The 23208-nt window shown below is 56.2% G+C and overlaps 2 protein-coding genes across 2 annotated transcripts; both read left to right on the top strand.

Moving 5' to 3' along the window:
• The first annotated feature begins 1495 nt into the window (after positions 1-1495).
• Positions 1496-4686, top strand: LGALS1 (galectin 1). Its single transcript, XM_065886910.1, has 4 exons — positions 1496-1565; positions 2803-2882; positions 4000-4171; positions 4487-4686. The coding sequence occupies exons 1-4, from the start codon at positions 1557-1559 to the stop codon at positions 4631-4633; spliced, it is 408 nt and encodes a 135-aa protein (XP_065742982.1). The 5' UTR covers positions 1496-1556; the 3' UTR covers positions 4634-4686.
• Positions 4687-9463: 4777 nt separating this feature from the next.
• On the top strand, positions 9464-13830 carry NOL12 (nucleolar protein 12). The gene is made up of 6 exons (XM_065887856.1): positions 9464-9546; positions 11088-11193; positions 11480-11528; positions 12065-12207; positions 13168-13265; positions 13665-13830. Exons 1-6 carry the CDS (start codon positions 9464-9466, stop codon positions 13828-13830), a joined length of 645 nt encoding a protein of 214 aa, XP_065743928.1.
• The last annotated feature ends 9378 nt before the right edge of the window (positions 13831-23208 follow it).

The following is a 23208-nucleotide window of genomic DNA, read 5'->3' as shown; positions in this document are numbered from 1 at the left end:
GTGCTGGTGATTTCAGAAGGGGGACAGTGACGTGAAGGCGGTCCTGTTGATAACTCTCTTAGCAAGCCCCCCACCTCACCCAGTGCTCCCCGCGCTCCTTCCTCTACCTGGTTTCTGAGTGTGAGGTGAGCACCCCTCCAACCCACCTTCAACTCTGTTGCTGCAGTGATTTTCCCTGCAGCCTAAATCTGGCCTCAATACTCACTCTTCCTATAACCTTTGGTGGCTCCCCAGCACCCTCAGATAAAACAATGCCCAAACCCCTCAGTGAGGCCCTGCATGATCCAGGTACCGCTGGCTTCCCACCCTCATGCCCCATCTTTCCCCAGCACACCCTAAACTCCAGCCATGCCCAGATGCTCACTGTTCCCCAGACTTGTGCCTTCTCATTTCTGAGCCTTTGCCCACGCTGGAATGCCAGTCCCTGCTTCTTCACCCATCCTTCAAGACCCACCTTCTTCCCATTCTGGACCATCCCACCAAGGTGCTCGCTCATGACTTCCCTCAGAGCCTGCATCACGCTACTTCTTAATTAGATTCATGGCCAGATTCTGCCCCAACAGTGGGCTACTTGAGAACAGGGACTGAGGGCTTCACCTTTGAATCCTCTGAGGCTAGCTCAGGGCCAGGCACATAGTAGGTACTCAGCAAAATAACCAGATGGGGAAAGGGAAAGCTGTGCCGGGTGTCAGAGGGAGAAATGTGAGGAGAGTGGATGGGGGTGCACAGACCGGGGACCCCATCCCCTCATGGTCTGGCTCACCCTGGGCCCTCTCCCAGGCCTGAGCCTCTCGGACAGGACAGAGGCTGTCAGGCAGGGGCTCTTGGAGGATCCCCGGCAGACCCTTCGGGAGGGCGGAACGAAGCCTGAGGCCTGAGCCCTGAGCCTGGGCGGTGGCCTCCAGCCTGGCACCGGCCCAGCCTTTCTTTAGCGCTAGTGAGGAGCACGAGACCAGCAGCCGCAACCTCTGCTTCAGAGGGAGGCCCAGGCAGGGGCAGGGCTTTGTAGTTAATGGGTCCTGGGTCCTCTGCAGAGGCGCCCAGAGCGGGCCACGCCCTGGCCCCTGCCAGGGAGCAGCCTCACGAACCCCAGATCTAATTCTTGAAGGACACTGCACCTCCTCAGCCGCCTTCTATGGGGGACCCCCTGAGCTCAGCTAGCTGGCCCTGGCCCTCTTCCAGCCAACTCTTGGGCCTAGCTCATCCTCAAACTATTTTCCACTGGCTTCCCCCAATCCTTGCCACAGCATAATTTTGGGAAGGGGTAAGAGAATGGGAGGTGGAGCCTGGACCGTGGGGGAGTGGCTAAGAAGGAATGGGGGGGGTCTCCACTCTGATTGGTCATCTCTGTTCCAGAACTGGCTTCAAAATTCCATTGACTCCGCCTCCCGTGGCCCCCATCTCCTTTCTGAGTTACAATTGGCTCAGCATCCAGGGGGCGGGACTCACCCGGGTCTGGTCCAGTTAAAAGGGTGGGAGCGGGCTGTGGCCCATCTCTCGGGTAGTCTTCAGACAGCTGGTCCCAAAGTCCCAGGAACATCCTCCTCTCCTCAGTCATGGCTTGTGTGAGTATGGGGACCCCACCACAAGGCCCAGAGATGGCGTGGGAGCAGACAGCCAGGCATAGTGAGGGCAGATCACGATCTGGGTTCTAGTTCTTGGGGTGTGGCCTTGAACAAGTGTCTTTTCTGGGCCTCAGTGGCCGTGTCTGTAAAATGGGGGTGGGCTCCATGCTTCCCCAACGCCTTCTCTGGCTTAAGAATTTTCTGGATTCCTCCAGGGTCTGACAGCAGTTATTTCTGCCAAGGGCTTACATTCTGCAGCTCTCTGAGAAGTGGGAGTGGGAAGGGTGTAGCCGACTGGAGGTGGAGTGGGGCATTTTGAGGGTGCCCAGGCCACTATCCCTTCCCCCTTCCCCCCAAAGAGCCTCCTGTCCCCTCCCCCCTGCAGCTGTCCCCGTCACTGGGCCAGGGCAGAGTCACCCTCTGCTCCCGAGCTGTAAAAGTCGCCAGGATCTGAAACAGGCTGCCGGGAGGGAGCCTGCCTGGGTTAGCCCGGGGCGGGTGATTCTGTCCCGGCTGGTCAGGTGGGGGCTGGGGGAATTCCCGCTCAACCGTTCCTCCAAGCTGGGGGGTGGGGGCTGTGATAAAAGAGCAAGAAAGCAGCAAGAATCTTCTGCAAGCCCCTAGGGAAAGGATTCAAGTTTCTGGCAGGAGGAACCACTCACACCAGTGAAGCTTTGCGCTGGCTCTTGTTAACCCCGAGCGAGCCAGGTTGCAGGCTCCCGCCCTGGGCTGCTCTCCCTTCTTAGAGGGGTCTAGCTGTGCTCCTTAGGGGGTCTCCTCTCCAGCCCCTGGCCCTCTCTGCACAGAGGAGCTTGAAGGGGATGGTGGGGGATGGCCCAGCCCCAGGCCTCTTCCTCTCCAGCAGAGGGGCAGGCGCCTCACTCACCTTCCTTTGCCCCCAACTCGCAGTGTGACGCATTTGGAGCCTGGTTCTCTCCATCTATTCAATGAGGCGATGGAGCACAGCACTCCACCACCCAGGCTACTCTGCATCTAAAATCCCCGGGCTAAACCGCAGAAGCTTCTAGATCCTGTCTTCTAGAACCTCAGTCATGTTACACACAAGAAACTTGCCCAGGACCACACAAAGAAGGAGAGTCTAGAACTTGCAGCCGGGTTCCTCAGCCTTCGGGTCGGCCTGGTCAGAGCAGGCCTGGTCTTCCCGGCGCGGGGCACGACCTGCCACCCTCCCACCCTGCGTCCTCTAACCCGGCTGGGCGGGGTCTTGTCTGCGCAGGGTCTGGTCGCCAGCAACCTGAATCTCAAACCTGGGGAGTGCCTCAGAGTGCGGGGCGAGGTGCCCCCGGACGCCAAGAGGTGAGGGAACGACGGCGGGGGCGGCGGGCGGCGGGGGCGGGGGCTGGAGCTCGAGGGTCCCGCCCCGCGTCTGGCAGGGGCGTGGCTGGCCGGGCCCGGCTCCTCCCTCCGGCGGGGCGGGGTTAATATCGGCGGCTGCTGAGGCTACGTCTTCTGGGTGAGTCACTTCCTCCGCGGAGTCTGGACGCTCCCACCGTTGTCGCCCCCTTAAACTAAACCAGCTGCGGCCTCGTCAGCTGCCTCGGCTGGCCTTCCCCTCCCTACTGCTGTGGGCGGGACCAGAGGCTGAGCGGGGCGGGGAGAGGGAGTGAAAAGGTGTCACCCTCGCTGCCCGCCCTCTGAGGTCCGTGTATCCTGCGCTCTTGACTCTCGACTTTTCACTCCTTCCGTCCTTCCTTAGCTCATCATTCATTCGGCCAGCTGGCCTAGTTTCACCGCAGCCTTGTGAGCTTGGACCAGTCAACCAACCGCCTTGAGCCTCGTTTGTTAATCAGTTAATGGAGGGGGGAGGTTGTGTGGAGGTGAAATGCTGGGTCATCTCACACGTTGATGACCAGCTGACAGTATAAAGAGCCGCACGCTTCATATGCACTGCTCATGTCATTCTTTCTAAACCCTCAGAGGGAGGCCTTGCTGTTACCTCGACTTAGCAAATGCATTATTGTTATTCGTTCATTCGCCCCACGGTTACAGAGCACCTACTGTGTGTCACCATCATGCTGGGCACCAGGGATACAGAGATAGACAAGACAGGCAGGACACTTGCCCTCCCAGAGGTCACCATCTGGAGGGAGTCTCTGACCTTGACCAAACGGGCAGGGACACAAATTCATGTCTACAAGAGTCCTGGCTGTCAGCATAGCAAGGCCCTTAAGAGATACTTCCTGTGGAGCCCCTACTGTGCAGATATGGAAACTGAGACCCAGATGGAGCAGGGACTTGCTCAAGGTCACACAGCAAGGAGGTGGCAGGGCACAGCTAGAATCCAGGTTTCCTGCCTCGGCTCCATGCGTTCCCCCGGTGAGGCCCATTAACGTGGACTGAGTGGCACAGACTGGTCGGCCTGAGGGGGCTGCAGCGGGAGGGGGCGGCCTCAAGCCCACCCGCTATCCCCTAGCTTCGTGCTGAACATGGGCAAAGATGGCAACAACCTGTGCCTGCACTTCAACCCCCGCTTCGACGCGCACGGGGACACCAACACCATCGTGTGTAACAGCAAGGATGGCGGGGCCTGGGGGGCTGAGCAGCGGGAGTCCGTCTTCCCCTTCCAGCCTGGAAGTGTTGTGGAGGTGGGCTGGGGTCTGGGGGTGGGGTCAGGGCCCTGGGTGGGCTGGGGCAGAGCTGGGTTGAGTGGCTAGAGACCTGGGTCCCACCCTGCCCCCCCTCCTCTCCCTCCCCATCTCCCCTCCCTCCAGTCACCTGCTGTGTGATCCTCGGTAAGCATCATCCCCTCTCCCAACCTCAGGGCCTCACCATGAAGCGGGGCTGTTGTCAGGGCTACGTGAGGAAAGGGCTCAGGGGGGCCTAGGACCTGCAGGCCGTGGCTGCAGAGCCGAGGCTCCCGCTGTGGGGTCCACACACTCACTGCTCCTCTCCACCCCCAGGTGTGCGTCTCCTTCGACCAGGCAGACCTAACCATCCAGCTGCCTGGTGGATACGATTTCAAGTTCCCCAACCGCCTCAACCTGGAGGCCATCAACTACCTGGCGGCCGATGGCGACTTCAAGATCAAGTGCGTGGCCTTTGAGTGAAGCCAGCCGGCCCATGGCCCCCAATAAAGGCAGCTGCCTCTGCTCCCCCTGAACCAGCCTCCTGTGTGTGTGGGTGTGGAAGAGGAGGGTTCCGCCGACTCCCCCAGGCTCTGCCCCTTCTTCACTTCCATTCACTGCCTCGGTGCATGCATACCTTTTTTTTTTTTGGCTGCGCTGTGCGGCTTGTGGGATCTTAGTTCCCTGACCAGGGATCGAACCCGGGCCCATGGCAGTGAAAGCGCCGAATCCTAACCACTGGACCGGCAGGGCATTCCCTCGATGCATACCTCTTAAGTGCTAGTGACATCTTGTTCCCCTGGGTCCCCTGGGCTGAACAGAGAGCTCAGTACACAGCGAGGGGCTCAGTACTAAACAAGACCCAGTCACTGCCCTCAAACAGCTCCCAACTCACTGGGCCCGAGCACACGGTAGATGCACAAAAGATGTTGAAATAAACGAAAACGGGGGAAGAGAGGCAAGGACAGACTGATTCATGCCATGGTATCTGGGGCAACACAGGGGGAAGTGGAAGGAATACCTGGGGCCCCTGTCATTTGTTTTCATGAACTAGAAAGAGATATGGTTCAGACAATGCAGGGAAAGCAGCTGTGTGCCCCTGTGGGCCTTAACTGACCTCTCTGAGCCTCGGTTTATTCATTTATATGAGGGGGATGATAGCACGGAGACCACCGTGGGACTGTTGGGAGGATGAAATGAGGTGTGTGATGGAGGATGAGTGTTGGGCCTGGCACAACGTACACACGCAGTGGAGTGTTTCCCGTCGCTGCCGCACTACCTCTTGAGATCTTATCCCCCGAATCTGAAGGGGAGTAAACAGGCTCTGAGTGATGACTCCCTGGTCTCTACCAGGCCCGGCTGAGCCTTCTGGGGCTCCCCAGGCATCCCAGCTTTGTGGCGCCAGTCCACACACCTCAATGCTACAGTGTACGGGCAACCAGGGTGCTAGTCTGGAAACTCGGGTTCTGTGGCCCTCCTCAGGACCCTCAACCCAACATAGGGAAGATGGGCTTGGGCGATAGACCTGTCACCACCTGCTGGCCCGTTTCTGTATAGGAGGAATTGGGGTCGGTGGCAGGATACGCCAGCCCCTGCAGAGAACCTACAAGTAGAGGCCCGTGGGCCGACTTGAAGCCCCGCCTTCAGGTTCTCAGAGGCCTCCTGCTGCACACAGCCTGTTCCCTGCACCGCAGAGTGCGGGAGACTCACCCTCCCTGAGATGAGGCCTCCATGAGCCTCTCCTCTGCTGGTTTCCAGAGGACGTGTTTTCCAAGACCGGCCAGGCTCCGTTACCTTGGAGGGCAGTCACATTCACTTGTTGCAAGTGATGGGACATGAGCTGATAGCTGGGCAACTCTGCAGACCGACCACTCCCCTGCACCTTTTCCTTTCTGCTCCCTGCTGTAGGGCCCCCTACTTACCTGTGAAACAGCCCCTGGGAACTGAGCCAATGTTCCAAGAAGGCTTGGAATCAGGACCTCAGTTGGCACCCCCAACCCCCAAGGCAGTCTCCTGAGGTATGTGTTGGGTGGGAGCCTGGCAAATCTCACTCTCCAGGACAGTCCAGCACTAGCTGTGGAACCCTGGGTAGGTCTCTTCCACCCCCCAGTCTGAGTTTCCTCATCCATAAAATGGGGGTCATTATTTTCACCTGGCCCTTTTGGGTGGGTGATTCCCATCTCAGTGGGTCTGCTGGAGGGCACATCTCTATAAGAGGGCCAAGAAGGGTGGAGCGCAAAGGCTGGGAGCTGCCATGAGCCACACCCAATCTCCAGGCTCTCCTGGGGCACCCAACTGGCCACCCAGAGAGAAACGCTTTGGAAGTCTGGCTGTGGATGGCGCGCCCTCTGCTGGACATCAGAGAAAGTGTCTTCTTGACTGCCTTTCTCTGATGCCACTTACTCTCTCTACACTGGCGGAGCTCAACCATGCTCCAGGACTGCGACTACAACCAGACAGAGGAAAGCCCTGGGGCAGACAAGGAGAGAGACCACTGGCGGTGGAGGAAAGAAACTGGGCTCGGAGTCAGACAGACTTGTGTCCAAACCCCAGCTCTATCACTGTGTGCCCTTGGGCCAGTGAATCAACCTCTCTGAACATGTTTCCTCATCTATCAAATTGCATTAGTACTAGTATCCACCCTGTGCGGCCGTTGCAAGGATCGGCTGAGATAACGTAGAGAACTTCACTGTGCCTGGCGCATAGTAGGAGCTCCGTAACTGTTGGTTCCCTTCACCTCTTTTAAGACTCGGTGTGTCTCAAGAGCCTGTGAAACTGGGTCCAGAGAAACTAAGCAGAGTTCTGCCCTTAGACCACTCAAGCTTCACCCTCAGCACTTGCTCTTCTTGTCTGTGTGACCTTGGGTAAGTGACTGCACATCTCTGGGCCTCGTTAACATGGAACTCATACCTCAAAATAGATAATCGTTAAAGAGCTAAATTAATGGCAGCTGCCGTTATTCTTTTGGCTCATCATCTTCATCATCATTTCTATTACGGAGAACGTACCACCTCTTGCTGTGCCTGGCACACAGCAGGTGCTCAATAAACATAAAAATAACGTCAAGGAGAAGCTGACTTAAAAAGGGAAGTGTTTTAGACCGTGAGTTGCAGTAAATGGCTCTCAAGCTTTTGGAATCTGGGTGGGGTTGCCAGTCCTGCATCTCTTTTCCTGGAGTAAAGGGGACCTGGAACTCCCAGGGAAGAGTTTGGAGCAACAGCACCTGCCCGAAGTGGCGAGCTTCACTCTGCACTGGGAGCTTTCGCAGATGTGACCTCCCTGAACCACTCGTGGGCCCGAAGGGGCGAGCTTCACTCTGCACTGGGAGCTTTCGCAGATGTGACCTCCCTGAACCACTCGTGGGCTGGCAGCTTGGGCCCGGTGGGCTGCGAGGGTGGACTGTACAGAGCTCCCCACACGAGGTCCTGCATAAGCAGGTGTCTCCTTACTCGGTCCCCAGTCTCTGCGCCTGACCGGAAGCTCCGGGAGGGCAGAACCACTCCACACACAGGGCAGCAATTGAGGATGACGCTGCACACCACTTAATAATGGGGTGACTTTGCTTAAGTCACTTATCTCTGAACCTCCACATAAGGCGGCTCGCTGGGCATCCTTTTGGGGGGCATCACTGCATCCAAGGCAATGCTTTCTCCCAGGAGGAGGGTGCCATGGGGCATGGCCATTATAGGGTGGCAGAGGGACAGAGGGGCAGTTGTTCATCACCCTGAAGTCCCCTGCTGTGCCCTGTATTTGAGGATAACTTTCTCTCAGTGCCCAATGTGGAATCCCTCAGGCGGAGGACCCTTGTGGAATGGGTTCAACATTCGTGGAGAGATGCACCTACTGTGTGCCTAGCTTCTTTCAAAACTCATGGTCAGTGTCTGCGTCTTGCCCTCCAGAGGGGGTGTGCTGCTACCAGGAGAGTGATCCCTCAGGCCAGCGCCCCAGGATGCTGGGCCATGAGGCCAGTGACCCAGGTCAAGTCTCAGTTTTACCAAAGAACAGCAGTGTAACCCTGGACAAGTTGCTTCCCCTCTCTGAGATAACAGTTGCCTTCTCTGTGTGCCTGGCACACAGTAGGCACTCAACATGTGTGTGCTTACTTGCTCTCTGGGCTCCAGTCACTTGTCAAAGAAGAGCATTGGGTCCTAAGAGTCTGTTATCCACACTCTCAGATTGTTCTGTGGTCACCTCCTCTGGGAAGCCCTCCACACTGGAAGAGCCAACCCTGAGCTCCTCCAGCCTCCCGTGAATCTCACAGCAGATGTGTCATCCCCTGGACTGTAATGATCATTGACCCTGTGAACCCATGAGTCCTTAAGGGCAAGGGCAGCATCTTGTCTGCAGTACACAGCACAGATGAGTTGAGAATGGGGGATTCAGGCATACAATCCCAGCTACTAAAATTCCCCTTCAGGTGTTTTACTTACTGCCTTCACATTCATGCCCTCAATTTTAGTAGAGGATGTGTTACTACATCCCAACTCCATACTTGGGGAACTGAGGCACAGAGAAGGGTGATGGCTTGTGTAGCAAACACATGTGTGGCATGTATTATGTTATACATACACGCTGCATAACACACTTATCCCTCACAATCAGGGTTCTCAAAATTTGGTCTGTGGATCAGCAACAACAGCATCACCTGAGAACTGCCTGAAGTGCAAATTCTGGGGCTCACTCCAGAACTGCTGAATCAGAAACTCTGGGGTGGGCCCGAGCGATCTGGGGTTCAGCAAACCCTCCAGGGGATTCTGATGCACGCCAACGTTTGGAAACCACTGCCTTACAATACCTACCAAGTCACTATGATTAGTCCTCTTTTACAAACAGGGTCACTGAGACACAGCGAAGGCAACTGGTCCAGGACCATACAGCTGTAACTGGGGTACCAGGATTCTAATCCAGGTAGTTTGGCTCCAGAAACGTGCTCTTGGAGACCACCACGGAGTTGACATCCAAATCAAAAGAAGGATCAGCAATCTTGGGCCATTCACTAATAACTCTGTTTTGAGCACCTACTGTGTGCAAGGCACCGTGCTAGGCGCTGGGACCTCTGGGTCTCGCTCTCACCGTTGTTAGTCTAAGAGAGGGAGTGGGGCTGGGAGTCGCGGGGGTGGGTTGGGGAGGGCAGGAATCTGGCCTGTTACAGGCAGAAGAGAGGGACAGGGAGACGGGCTGGGCGGCCCCTTTAAAAGGCGGGGCCTGGCGAGCGGAACTGCGGGGCGTCTCTGCGGGCACTTCCGGGAGGCTGGAAACGCTACACCGGAAGTGCCAGGTGAGAGGGAGCGGCGCCGCCGAGGCTTCACCGCTATGGGCCGCAACAAGAAGAAGAGGCGAGATGGCGACGGCCGGCGGCCGCGGCTCATTTTGAGCTTCGACGAGGAGAAGCGGCGGTGAGTGTCAAGGCTGGACCGTATCCTCTTCGGGCCGCCGGGCAAGGCTAGGGCTAGGTCCGCCGGCACACGCTCACGCGGAGGGCCCTTCCGGTCCCGCCCTCTGGGCGTGGTGCGAAGCTCCCGCGGAAGGAAGCGGGCGCACTGGGCCCCCAGCCCAGAGGAATAGAATCGTCCGCCCCGCCCTTACTTCTCTTTTCGGCTCCCCAGCCAGTCTAGCGCTGCTTTACGCGCCGCCCGAGAGCGGGGAGCTCGGGTCTCCGAGCGGTGGCTTCGACCTCCCTAGCCCAGCCCGGCGGCCCCGCACGCAGCAGACTCAGCTGTTTTTGATGAACGATGAGTGAATGAAACGAGTGGCTTAAATTCATTTATTCGCCAGGCGATTACTAAGCTCCTTCGGGGTGTGCGCGCCAGGCCTCGGGATCCCTGAGTCGGACCCCGAAGCCTTAGCGTCCGGCCCATCACATGTCCCCCACTCAGAGTGCCACCTGGGTATATGGTAGTGGGTCAGCGAAAAGCCTAGCGTTGGGCCCCGGAACAGATGGGAATGGTGCAGCAGGCTCTAGAGAGATGAGAGGGGCTGAGATCAGATAGGGGGAGGGAGGGAAATGCTGAAGAAGCATCAAGAAACTCAGGGTGGGACTTCCCTGGTGGCGCAGTGGTTAAGAATCCGCCTGCCAATACAGAGGACATGGGTTCGAGCCCCGGTCCGGGAAGATCCCACATGCCGTGGAGCAACTAAGCCCGTGAGCCACAACCACTGAGCCTGCGCTCTGGAGTCCACAGGCCACAACTACTGAGCCTGTGTGCCACAACTACTGAAGCCCATGCGCCTAGAGCCCATGCTGCGCAACAAGAGAAGCCACTGCAATGAGAAGCCCATGCACCGCAACAAAGTAGCCCCCACTCGCCGCAACTAGAGAAAGCCGCGCGCAGCAATGAAGCAGCCAAAAATAATACATAAATATTATTTATTTATTAAATAAATAATAAAAAGAAACTCAAGGTGGCATCAGCACAACTTACAGATGAGTCCAGGGCTGCGTCCTGGGCAAATGGGGGGTTGGTCCAATGGAGAGTTCGTGGAGGTCTGGGTGAGGGTGGCCTTGAAAGCCCCACTAGAAGTGGCTTAATTCACTGAGTAATGGAGTTTGCCAGAGAAGAAGGGACCCTCACCTGTTCTAGGTTCAGAGGCCCTCAGCCTGTGCCCACCACCTGGCCCTGTTGCTGGCAGCTGAGAGCCCTGGAGGGTAGTGAGTGGAGAGAGGCAGCATCTCCCTCTCTTTCCCTATCTTACACTCTCTGTGACCTTGGGCAAGTAACCTTGCCTCTCTGTGCCTCAGTGTCTCCCATCTGTAAAATGGGGTTGTGTACCTACTACGCAGGTTGCTGTGAGGATTACATGAGTTAACGTACATTTTTGGAATGGTGCTTGGCACATGGTGAGTGCAGTATTAGGTTTTCTTTTTTTTTCTCTCTCTTTCTGGAGCAAGCTCTTCTTTCCTTGTATCCTGACTTTCTTTCTTGCCCCTCTGCTGTAGGGAGTACCTGACAGGCTTCCACAAGCGGAAGGTGGAGCGGAAGAAGGCAGCCATTGAGGAGATCAAGAAGCGGCTCAAGGAGGAGCAGAAGAAGCTCCGGGAGGAGGTGCAGAGGGAGAGGGCAGGAGAGTGTCTCTGACTTCCAGGGGACTTGCAGCCTCGATGGCCCGAAAAGGGGCACCTGCAGGGATGAGGGGAGGTGTGGGCAGGCCTGGGGAGCGGTTTATACGGATAGAGACACCGTGGGCCCAGGTCTGGGGAAGGTTTAGGGTGAGATCTCCTGGCCTTTCTGTTCAAGCCGTGGTCTTACTCACCCTGGAGGTGAGCAGCACCTCTGCCTGAGGTTGGGCTGGGAGGCCATACTCACCATCCTCCCTTCCCTTTGGTTTCAGCGCCACCAGGAATACTTGAAGATGCTGGCCGAGAGAGAGGAGGCGCTGGGTAATCCCATCCTTGGCCTGTCCTGGAGAATAGCCAACAGGCTGAGTTTATTTATGCCTTGGTGGGTGGGAGGGGAGGGGTGTGAGGGCTGCACAGAAGCTGACGTCCCTTGCTTTAGGGATCTTGGTGGTGACCTGGCAGCCAGGGGTAGTCCTCAGCTGTCTCTAAACGTCAGTGGATCAGAGACCAGGAGGAGATCCAAACCTCTTGGTAAACTGATCATGAGCAGAAAGGCCAGCTTCTGAGGCCTGGAGGGACTGGGGGTGGAGGGGTAGGGGAAGCAGCAGCTCCTCTTGTGGCTCCAACTTTGTCCTGGTGGGGACCAGGCGGTCTGAGGTCTCCCTGGAGCGTGAAGGGAAGAATTGGGGGTCATTTACAGCATTTGCAGGCCAGGCTCTGGAGCTGGGGGCTTCCTGGATGCCCTCCGATAGAGCAGGGGGGCCACTGCACTCCAGGGCTGGGGGCAGGGGGCGGTGGCTGGAGCCTGCTTACTTGTGCCCTGGGGCTGAGGCCTGGCTCTGTGCCCACTCGCACAGAGGAGGCAGACGAACTGGATCGGCTGGTGACAGCAAAGACAGAGCCGGTGCAGTACGACCACCTCAACCACACGGTCACTGTGACCACCATCAGCAACCTGGACTTCTCAGCGGCCCGGCTGCTCGGACTGCCCCCGCCTGAGGTGGGTCTCCCTCGCGACCCCAGGGAAGAGGGGACACAGGGGCAACCTAGCTGGCCAGGGGCTCACTAAGTGCGGGTCCATGTCATGGGATTCCAGTGTGAGGGGCTCTTTCCTCTGGGGCACCCTCCAGGGCCTGGACAAAAGCCCTGAGCCTGGGGCTTCAGGGGCCAGCTCCACCACTAGTGGCTGTGGGAACCTGGGCAGGTCTCTCTCCCTTGTCTGCTTCTCTTCACCACTGCCTTGGGGTCACTGATGATAGCAGCTGCCTCGTGGGGTCACTGTGGAGGATAAAAGTGGTGGATCCACTAGAAGCGCGCGAGAGAGCGGTTGATAGTGATCACTCCCTGCACGGTATGTCTCTGTGCCCTGATCTGTGGGGTGGGAGTCATAGCAAATTCCAACCAGCATTTTTTTTTTTAAAGAAAAGGAACACAATATCATTGAAAATATCAGAAAGCATCACAGCAAGTGCTGTCTTATGAAACGTTTGTTTCAGTTAAACTTGTGTTTGGGTCGCGTAGGGGTTTATATGCGTGTGCACGTACAGTCACCAGGTAAACCACAGCCCCGAGCATGGGTTACGGTGTCCTTAAGTTCGAGGGCCACCCCTTTATCACATCCTTTCTGAGCTCACACTCAGCTTGTATTTGGTGCTCATTCTTCTGTAAGGTCTGATGCGAAGACCAGTCTCGTCTCCGTCTTAGAGTTCGTTCATTTGTGAGTGTTTGAGTGTGTCCACTGTAGGCTGTGGTGGTGGAGAACTTTGGAATCCAGCTCTGCCCGTGTCATCCCCGCTTTAGGGTACACGTGGCTTTTCTGCCCATGGCCTTCTCTGAGCCCCAACCCAGGTGAGGGAGGCGGCAGGTCATGCCCCCGCGCGACAGAGCCGCAACTACTCAGGGTGCCCAGGCCCCTCGATCCACCGCTCCCTGTGACAGTCCTTCTCCTGTGCTTCTTTAGCAAGGGGCCGGGCACAGGTCTGAGGAGGGGGCGTCATCCGTGGAGAAGCCGACCAGAGCCTTACGCAGGAAGTCCAGAGACCCTCTGCTGTCCCAGCGGTGAGCCCTGGCCTGTCCTCCCCTGTGAGCCTGCTGCTGTGGCTGGCGTTGTGAGGGCGCCTGTGGTGGGTGGTGTGGGGCACGTGTGGGACCCTGGGCAGCCCTCTGCTCTGCTTGTCAAGTGGTCTCCCTCACTGCCCCCCACCTCCACCCCCTGAGAATGTCTGACCCTGGGTACCCCTAGTGCCTGGGGTAAGGGCCTTTCTTGCTGTGAGCTGAGGAGCTGGTAGGCCCTCTGGGGACAGAGCGTGCTGCCTTTGGAATGGCGTCCATGGCCTGTCCTGATTTCCCCTCCATAAGCTGGGCCATCAGTCACCACCCTGCCCAAACTTCCACTCGCACCTTGTTCCCCAGGGTAGACTGAGGCCCGAGCCTCACCAGCCTTCCGCCCTCCCACAGGATCTCCTCTCTCACGGCCTCGCTGCACGCGCACAGGCGCAAGAAGGTCAAGAGGAAACATCCCAGCCGGGCCCAGGATTCCACCAAGAAGCCCCCAAGCGCCACTCGTACCAGTAAGACCCAGCGCCGCCGGCTAACAGGCCGAGCGCGGCACAGCGGGGAGTGAGTCCTGAGACCCAGGCCGTGCCCCAGCCTCGGCTGCAAGGACCTGTCCTGTCCCAGCTTGGCTGTCCCGTAAGCCAGCCTGCACCCAGGCGCTGACTCCCCAGCCCAAACTTGGGAGGCCAGCACCTGTCCGGCCTGGGGCTTAGACTCCAGCCGACGCAGGCGGCTGAGAGCTGGCCTCCGCCAGGAGGAGCCTCCAGGGCCATGTTTGGGGCATTTTCCCAAATGTGTACCCCACCGAACCTTGATTACATTTGTGAAAGTAAGTGCACGTGTGGACGGTTTGTCCCTGGCCCCCATGCCGCATGCCGAGGGTAGGCGTTTGGGGTGGAGGGAGCTGCTGGGGTGTGGGTCATCCTCACTGTCCAGCAGTCCTCCCTGTGGGCACTAAACGTTAGTGGTAGGCCCGGGCCCCCAACCTGGGTGAAGGCCGGCGCCACCACTGCTAGAGGCCAGGGCCTCCCTGTGGCTCTGGGACCCGGGCGGGTGGCTGAGCAGAGCTGGGCTCTGCCTTTTCCTGGCTGGGACCTTTTGCCTCTTCCTTCTCCTTGGCCCTGTTGGCCTCCTTAGCTGACGTTGAAGGGGTGGAGACGGGGAAGTCCCGGAGTATTCCTCACCCCCCCAAACTTGGGCAGCTGCCCCAGGCTTCCAGCAGCTCCCAGACAGAGCCCCACAAAGAAGGAGCAATTAGTCTCTTGTAAAGAAAATACACCTCCACTCGCCTGAAAGCCTGGCCCTTTCAGAGCAGGCCCCTCATGAGGCTGACTGGTGCTCGGTGAGGCCTGCTGCTTTTTCACACTTCTTCCAGGGAGACCTTCAGGTGCGGCTTCAGAGCCGATGGAAACCAGCCTGTTAGTGACCCACGTCACTCACACTCCCCGCTCTTCTCCTGACCGAGCTGGGCTGGTGGCAGAATCCAGGTCCAGCTGCCTCAGGTGGATGTGGTGCCAGTGAGGACAGCTGGAGCATCTGTTCTGGAGACTGTCAGACCCCACTTGCGCTGACTGGTTCCTGTGACTCTGGGCCAGGGCACAGGAATTTCAGGTTGCACCCTGATTAGTGGAGCTGTGTCGGGCCCTGACACCAGGACTGCAAAAGCGAGACACATGAGCTCTAGGTCCCTGTGCAGCTGATGGACTAGTGAGTGTGTGAGGGGAGCGCAGGTCCTGCTCAGCCGTGGGGCGTGGGGGCTCCCGGAGGAGGGGAGCAGGGATCGGGGGTCCGCAGAGCCGGCCTTCCCCTCCACTCACCCCGTGGCAGGGCTGCCAGGAGCAGCCCTGGCCCTGCACTGGGCAGGCGTTCTCCCCTGTCACCATCAGCCCGGCGTCTGGTGCTGGCTGCTGCGGGTCTGAAGGCCACACCTGGCCGTGGGAAGGTGAAGCTCAGGGCTTGTGGCTGGGAGGCCCGGTCACCTGGCTTCTTGGCTCCTTCCACCTGCTCTCCCTGCTGCCTTCCTGTTGTCCTCCCCGTGCTTGGGGTGGGGCGACTTGCCCCGTTCGGCTGCCTCTATCCAGGGCAGAGGGCAGAGCTTGTACAAGCTGTCCAGGTGGTTCTGGTACTTGCCCCGGGGCAGTGAGCCTCTCCCTCACAGCCCCTTGTGATCAGGAGCAGAGATGAGCCCGGGGCATTCGCACACACAGCCGGGCTGGGGTTTGAGTCCTGGCTCAGCCGCTGGCCCACTGTGTGAGCTCCTCACTGCTGACTTCACTGGGACTGTTTCCCCACGTGTGAGATGTCATAAGACACCTATCTCGCAGGCCTGCCTGGAGGCTGAAGGGAGACCACGTGCATGAACCTCTTCCCACGGCTGACTTTCCCAGGTTTGTCTTCCGTGTGTGCGTGGCTGCCGCTGAGACACCATGCCGGGCTCTCTTCTCCACCCCCAATGACATAGGATGTTTTACAACTCACACCTACATCTGTAATGTTTACTAGTATTAAGTTCTCATCCACTTTCTCCCACGTGTGCCCTCGGAAACCAGCAGACCAAGGAAATTGAATCGTGGTAATTTTTGCCAATCCTAAGATTGAAAGTGATAGAGTCAGAACTCTCTGGAGAACTTGTCTTTTCTCTCTGTGTTCTACCTGGATTCTTCCTGTCGCTCCCCATCCTGTGGGCCCTGTGGTTTGGGACCTCTAGGAGGTTAATCAGGGAAGATTAGATTTAGCTACATATAATATGAAACAAGATTTTAAAATAACTGGCTTATGTAAGAGAGGAATTCTCAGGTTAACAAAGATGGAAGGTAGCTAGCCTGGAGTGGAGATGGCAGGCTTTTAGCTTTTTGTTTTTTCCATTTTCAACACATGGGTTCCACCTCGTGGTCCAAGATGACTGCCTGAGCTTCAGCCATCATATCTGCCCCTCAGCTGCAGGAAGGAGGAAGGGATGAAGGTCAGGGCCCTCCTTTTAGGAACACTTGATGCTTGTGCTATTAGACAGGCGGCAAAGGCTTAGGGCAGGAGGAAGAGGGAGCTCCCAGTTGCAGGGAAGGCTGGGGTCCGTGGTCTGTTCTGGAAAACCTTGTACCCACTAAGAATTGGGGATTGCGTTACTAACGGGAGAATTGGTATTGGGGTGCAAGCAGCAGATTCTCACACCGGAGCCAGATATGTAAAGGGCTGTCCAGAGGGGATCCAACTGTGGAACTAAAGCCATAGCAGACACTCATCCAGATGTTCCTGTTACCGCACTGAACTTCCCAGATGGGTCAGGCCTGTGCTAGTAAAACAAGGAGCAATGGCCATGGTTACTGGGAGCCAGGCGTCTGCTCAGTAGAGGAAAGAACTCTCCTAGTAGGATCCGTTTTGGGGTGGCCTGATTCTCCCCCGGGGGCTGAGGTGAGCAGGCCGGGTGGAGCTGCCCGCCAGCGCCTGAAACTGAGGAGGGGAGGGATTTGATGTTAAGCCTCAGCTTCCTTCCTCTCCAAAAACCCCTTGACCTTGATGTTCCCTAGACTTGAGCTGTTGCCCTCCCTTTAGCTATGTGGAGGACTCTGGGGAGGGGTTCCCAATTCATCCTGAGCTTGGAGGGCTCACTGCCTGCTCTTTTGTGAGCAGGTCCATCTTAGAAAAGCCCTCCTGGGACTTCGTTGTTGGTCCAGTGGTGGTTAGGACTCCGTGCTCCCAATGCAGGAGGCCCGGTTCGATCCCTGGTCGGGGAAATAGATCCTGAACGCTGCAACAAAACTAAGAGATCCCACTTGCTGCAACTAAGACCCGGCACAGCCAAATAAATAGTTATTAAAGAAAAAGAAAAAAGAAAAGCCGTCCTGTTCTGAGCAAACATCTGCCTCCTCCAGATGCCAGAGAAGCCCTTTAGGTGTTTGCACTCTGCCCTCCGCCTTTCTCACCTCGGCTCTGAGCTGCCTCCTCTGGGAAGCCTCCCCTGATACCTGGCAATCAGTCATTTCTCCATCTGGGCTCCTGGGATACTTTGCGTTTCTTTCTTTTAAACACTGAACGTATTATAACCTGGTTACCTCTTTCCCCCCAGCCAGGCCCTGAGCTTTCTGAATGGGAAGTTGTGTCGGTCATTTCTGTGTTTCTGCTCTTGAAACAAGACCTGAATCGCTGTAGGTTTTTGGCCAGTCCTGGCTGGATTACACTGGACCCATTCCCCCTCCTCACAGGTGTTCCCACGTAACCCTTGAAATAATCTTTTGCAGATTTTCTTGGCCCTAGTGCCATTCTTTCCTGTCTGCAAGTTTCCGAATCTAGTTTTTTCTCCTGATCGCCACAACCATCTCCCGTGGGCCCTTGCTGAAACCTTCCCTGTCCAGTGAGCTTTGCCCTCTCCCTTCCCCCTTAGCCATAATGATTGGCAAATAACCAAAAGAAGGAGGATGGAAAACAAATTTACCAAGCACCTCCAATGTGCCAGTGATGACATTAACTCAACAACAGCACTGTGAAGTGGGTACTAGCTCCATTCGACAGTTGAGAAAACTGAGTCTCAGGTTAAGTTACATCAAAAGTTACCCCGTTACAGATAATAAGACATGATCCTCAGGTCTCATGAGGGAGACAGACACATAGAGATCACCCTGGAGGTCGGTTCAATAAAGTATAGGCCCAGGGGCCACAGAACAGAGAGGAGGCAACATTGAAAGGAATCTTGGAAGATGGCTTGGCCAGGTGGATGGGAGAGGGGATGAGCAGGCCGAGAGCCCTTGGTGAGCAAAGGTGGGGGAGGGGTGGTCAGAGGAGAGGCGAAAGCTGCAGAGGCCGGCAGGGACCAGACCCTTAAGGGCCTCAGATACTGAGCTAAGGATCTGGACCCTTATCTTGGGGCAGCGGGAGCCTCCGATGTGGGAGTGGGGGTTGAGCCTGGGGAGAGTCAGAGTCAGGGATTCATTTGAGAGAAATCTCCCTGGTGGCAGCGTCAGGGTGCACCAGGGGGACTGGAAGCTCCAAGACCCTCCAGCAATAATCCAGGGGAGGGTTGGGTAGACGCTCCTCTCATGCAGGCACCGTGTGCTCTCTCAAGTGTTTACTGAGCACTGGTAGGGAAGTGCTTAGTAAAGCACCAGTATTGGGTGGTTAGCATTGGGGATACACTGGTGAGCAAGACAGGGTGGTCCGTGCCCTCCAGGGACTTACAGTCCCTGAGCTGTTTCTATAGGGACAGAGAGGAGGAGAGATGATAACATTTTTTGAGCACTCACTGTATACCAGTCACTCTTTACCTGGTTCAACTCACTGAGTTCTCACCATAACCCCACAGGGTAGGGAATTCCATTAAGCCCATTTTGCAGGTGAGGCACATTGAGATGGCCCCCAACCCTACCCTGATGTCCTCCAGGACACTGTTTTAGCTGAGTTCTAACTGCTCACTGTCTCTCAGTTGGAGCTGGGATTTAAGCTGAGGGTCATCTCTGGCTGGGTGCATGTACATCTCCAGGGAAGGATCAAGAAGGTAGATATACCCAAGCCATGGGTCCTTCCGCAAAGAAATAAGTCACACCCTAGACACCTACATTAACACTGCCGGACTAGCTGAACAAACCCAAAGAAACGGGAGGCGGAAATCCAGGATCTTACCTCCAGGGGGCGCCACTCACGTGGTCGACAATGTGAAAGACACCCCAGGAACAACGGGAGTCTTGCACAGGAGCCCGGCAGAGTGAGCCCTCACTTAAGGCTGGGGAGGCCAGGGAGGGCTTCCTGGAGGGGGTGGGCATTTAAGCCATAACTAAAGGATGAAAATCTGTGATTTACCATTTCAGAGACACTGCATAAAAGAGAAGTCCTGAGGATTAGTTTGATTTGACTCACATAATGTTTAAAAACAATTTGACTTAGCCATATTTAAAATTTTTTTGAGGTTTTATATAAAAGTTCAGATTTCCAGCTTCAGCTTCTGCAGGCTTTGGATCACCAATTTACAGGGTAGGTAGCTTTGGGCTGGAGCCAGCCCTGACGACCGCTTTAGAGACTTATACCTTCCAGCCCCTGCTCCACTGGGTCGCAGCCCCCTGCATCACCACCTTGCCTGCCCAGACCATGTGACACTCCAACAGGCCTGTGAGCCCGGAGGCCTGGGATGACCCTTCCCGCTTGATCAGTGAGGAAACTGAGGCTCAGGGGGGTAGAGTGGGATTAGAACTGTCACTTACTGTTCTGCTTCCCCAAATCTCTGAAGAGGTATGTCTGCGCCGAGGGGAAGGGCGTGAGCCAAGGGGTGGAGGTGAGCAGGCACAGACTCTTCAGGGAGCAGAAAGGGGAATGGGAGGCTGGGGCTAAATGGTGACAAGTGGGACGCTGCCCTGGCTGCCACCATTATGCCCTGAGCCATCCCACAGAACTCAAGAGTGTGTTTTCAGACCAGGCACTGTCATCGAGGGTCTGGGTAGTTTTGGGCAACTTGCTTGAGTCTTGAGTTTCCCATCTGTACAATGGGGTTGTAGCTGCCCTTCCCATCACAGGGATGAAGGTACCACTGTCGCCCACAGGAGGGGGCTCCCTCCAACAGACCCCTTCACTCGTCCCAACACACCCTTGGCTCACAGGCCCCCTTCAGGACCCTGGCTACTGCCCAACCCCGATCCCCCCACCGCAACTGTGTTCCCTGCCCTGGAGGAATGCAACCAGGTAGCTCCAGAGCTGCGGAGAGCACTCAGGACAGCCCACCAATCCCACCCACTGACTCTCCCCCTCACCTCCTTATTCTTTCCCCTCCAGCCTCACTGCTTCTTTCCCCTCAGCCTGAAATGCTTTTCCCAGGACCTGCAGGCTCACTGCCACGTCTTCTCCAGGTCTTTGCTTAAAGGTCGCCATCTCAGAGAGGCCATCGCCGACCACCTTATTTATTTATTTTTTAATGTTTAACATTTTCCAAATTATTTTTGGCTTTTTTTAATGTTAAGTAAGAAATAGAGCCATTGGAATTGTTTTATTGACTAAATATATATGTGTATATATATGAGATCCAGCTGTAAATACTTCCTGACCACCTTATTTAAAAAGTAATGCTCTTGGGCTTCCCTGGTGGCGCAGTGGTTGAGTCCGCCTGCCGATGTAGGGCACATGGGTTCGTGCCCCGGTCCGGGAAGATCCCGCATGCCGCGGAGCGGCTGGGTCCGTGAGCCATGGCTGCTGAGCCTGAGCGTCCGGAGCCTGTGCTCCGCAATGGGAGAGGCCACAGTGGTGAGAGGCCCACGTACCGCAAAAAAAAAAAATAATGCTCTCCCCACACCAGCCACTTCCAACCCCCCAACCCCTTCATTTTTCTCCTTAGCACCTATCACCAGCCGACATACTCCATGTATTGCTTCTTTATCTTGTTTGGGATCTGATCTGTTTGTCTCCACTAGAATGTAAGTGCCACAAAAATAGGAGGTTCGCTCTTTTGTTCACTGATGTGTCCTCAGCACACACAACAGACAAAGTAGGGGCTCTGTAAGTATTGAATGAATTGAAGTGTCAGGAGTGCCACGCTGAGTTGGCCCCAGATTTTACTGGTTGGTGGGGGCTAGAGAGCTGGGGCCATACCCAGAGTTTCAAACTCAAACCAAGCACCCACCCACCCCCTGACTCAGAGAGGTCAAGTAACTGTCTCAGGATCCCATGGCCTCACTACAAGTGCTAGAGCCTCGCTGCTCCCTGTATTGCTTACGGTAATTGGGACTGGGCAGAAAAATCATTATCGTTGTTATGAAGGTGTGCTTTCACCCACTCCGTCCTGTGCCAGGATGACCTGTTCAGGGGTCTGTCTCTCCCCCTGGTCAGTGGGCTCCCCCTTTCAGAAGGAGCCACGTTTTATTCATGTTACCATATCCCTGGTGCCTAGCACAGGCCTGGCATGTACCAGGTACCTGTGAATGTCTGAACTAGTGAATGAGGATGCTCTGTATTGGCCAGTGGAGTCCAGACACACCAGGGTTTTAGTCTTGGCTCTGCCACTTACTAGCTGGGTGACACTGGCGAATTAGTTCATCTGATCCTAGTTGCTGTGAAATGAGGATCTTGGTACTTAATCCTTCAGGTTACTACGTCCTCATAGATGTAAAGATTTTGGAATAGAAGCTGGCATAGTGCAGAATGTTAGCTTAGAAAAGAAGGAGCTTTGCATTTTGTGAGTGAGCTCCACATCAGTGGAAGTGTGCAAATGGATGTGCAAATGGTCGAAAACCCCTGGGCATTTCATTTCATCCTCACAGGTACTACTGCCACCTCCATTTTACAGATAAGAAAATTGAGACGCAGAGCCAAAGCCAGCCTAGGAGACTGTGGCGGGAACGAACCGAAGGGAGAGAGATTAAAAAGAGCCAGAACCGCCAGTGCCAGCCCTTTCAAGAACCCCCTGGGAACCCTGCCACTGCTGCTCTGGCTGAGCGTGCAGCGGGTCTGGCACTCTGAGGCGTCTGGGCGTCGCCCGCCTCCGCCCCGCCCCTTGTCCTCGGGTTGGCCAATCCCAAGGTCTTCATGTAAATGAAGCACCTAGAAAGAGCCTATGCGAGAGCGGCAGGGGCGTGGTCTTCGTCCACCTTCCAGGCAACGTTCTGATTCATTGTTAAAATAGAAAGGCTGTGACCCCTGGCACCTCACCCCAGCACCCCCTTGTGTGTGGAAACCCGAGCCGAGGTTAGTACCGCGAGCGGAAAGGTTGAGAGGGAGGAAAGGCTAGTGGGAAAAGGTAGAGGGCTGAGGGACACGAGGAGGGACTGTCTGACTAGCTGGATGGAGGGAGGTCCAGGGGTCCATTCCCCGGGTGGGGCATGCATGTCCGCTGAAGGTTTTTCATTGTTATATCCACACCTAAAGTGCATTTTAGAGAAGGATTCTGCCAATTGGTTGGGGGTGGGAGGGGGAAGCGGGAGCAGTGAGGGGCATGTGTATAAGAGCACCCCACACCCGCCCACAGGGGATTAAGCTGCTTTCTCAGTCGGAGGCGTTGCTCCTTTATGTGGCGGGATTGGGAAGGAACCGCCCAGGCTGGGCAGGACGGATGCCTACTCTCTGCACTACTGGGAACAGGGAACGACGCAGGGAGATAACAGCTCGGGGAGAATTGGAGACCCCGGGGCCACTGAAGTGCCAGTGGTGCCCCCAACCTCCACCGTGCCCTGCCACTTCCTCAGGTTTGGTGGTGAAGGAGCCAGGAATCTTCTCCCTGGTTGCCCCAGGGGAGGATGTGAAATTCCCCAGCTCTCCGCCAAGATTGGCAACTAAGGCCAGATCCCCTGCGACGCTTTGGAGGAAACTCGACAGGTATGAGCAGACGACCTGGGGTCACAGTAAGGTGCATGTGTGTTTGGGGATATGGATTCCTCTCACCCCACCCCGCTTGCTGGGGTGAGGAGAGCATCTTCAAGTCACTCTTCTGACGGGGCTCCCCCGCCCCGCCAGGGCATGGGGTTGGAGCCCTCAGTGGCGCCCAGAGGAAGAGCCCTGTGCTCAGCACAACACCAGGGGTTCTCTTTGGCTGAGCTCTTCCAGACTTGCAGAGTGACCTTGTGTTGTTCACTTTCATCCATGATTTTGTTCTCAGTTCTGAAAATACCTGGCTGGCCACTTGCCTCACTCTCAGGGTTTCCCAAGGGACCTGTGTGAGTTGGCAGTGTGATCCAGTGTCCCTCACGCCCACCTCTGAGAGGATGGGGAGGCACAAAGACTGGGTTTGAATCCAGTTCAGCCACTGGGCCTTTGAACAAGTTATGGAATCTCTGTGAGACTTAGTTGCCTCATCTGAAATTATCATTAATTTTATCTACAGTGCAGGATAACTGTAAGGCAAGGGTGCTCAAACTTTGGGGTGCATTGGAATCGCCTAGGAGACATGTATAAAATGCATTGTGTAAATGCTTTGTATAAGTGCCTCGCCTCCAGAGATTCTGGCTGGGTGGATCAGGGAAGGAACTGGGGATATGCATTTTAT

The sequence above is a fragment of the Phocoena phocoena genome, chromosome 11 (assembly GCF_963924675.1).
Source record: "Phocoena phocoena chromosome 11, mPhoPho1.1, whole genome shotgun sequence".
Classification (NCBI taxonomy): Eukaryota; Metazoa; Chordata; class Mammalia; order Artiodactyla; family Phocoenidae; genus Phocoena; species Phocoena phocoena.
Note: the sequence above shows the minus strand (reverse complement) of the source record. Positions and strands in the feature narration are given on the sequence as shown.

Coding starts and splice junctions, on each gene's coding strand:
- LGALS1 (XM_065886910.1), top strand. Junction 2,883..3,999: donor GTGCCCCCGGACGCCAAGAG/GTGAGGGAACGA, acceptor GCTATCCCCTAG/CTTCGTGCTGAACATGGGCA. Junction 4,172..4,486: donor AGCCTGGAAGTGTTGTGGAG/GTGGGCTGGGGT, acceptor CTCCACCCCCAG/GTGTGCGTCTCCTTCGACCA.
- NOL12 (XM_065887856.1), top strand. CDS start 9,464: ATGGGCCGCAACAAGAAGAAGAGGCGAGATGGCGACGGCCGGCGGCCG. Junction 11,529..12,064: donor CGAGAGAGAGGAGGCGCTGG/GTAATCCCATCC, acceptor CCACTCGCACAG/AGGAGGCAGACGAACTGGAT. Junction 12,208..13,167: donor TCGGACTGCCCCCGCCTGAG/GTGGGTCTCCCT, acceptor GTGCTTCTTTAG/CAAGGGGCCGGGCACAGGTC.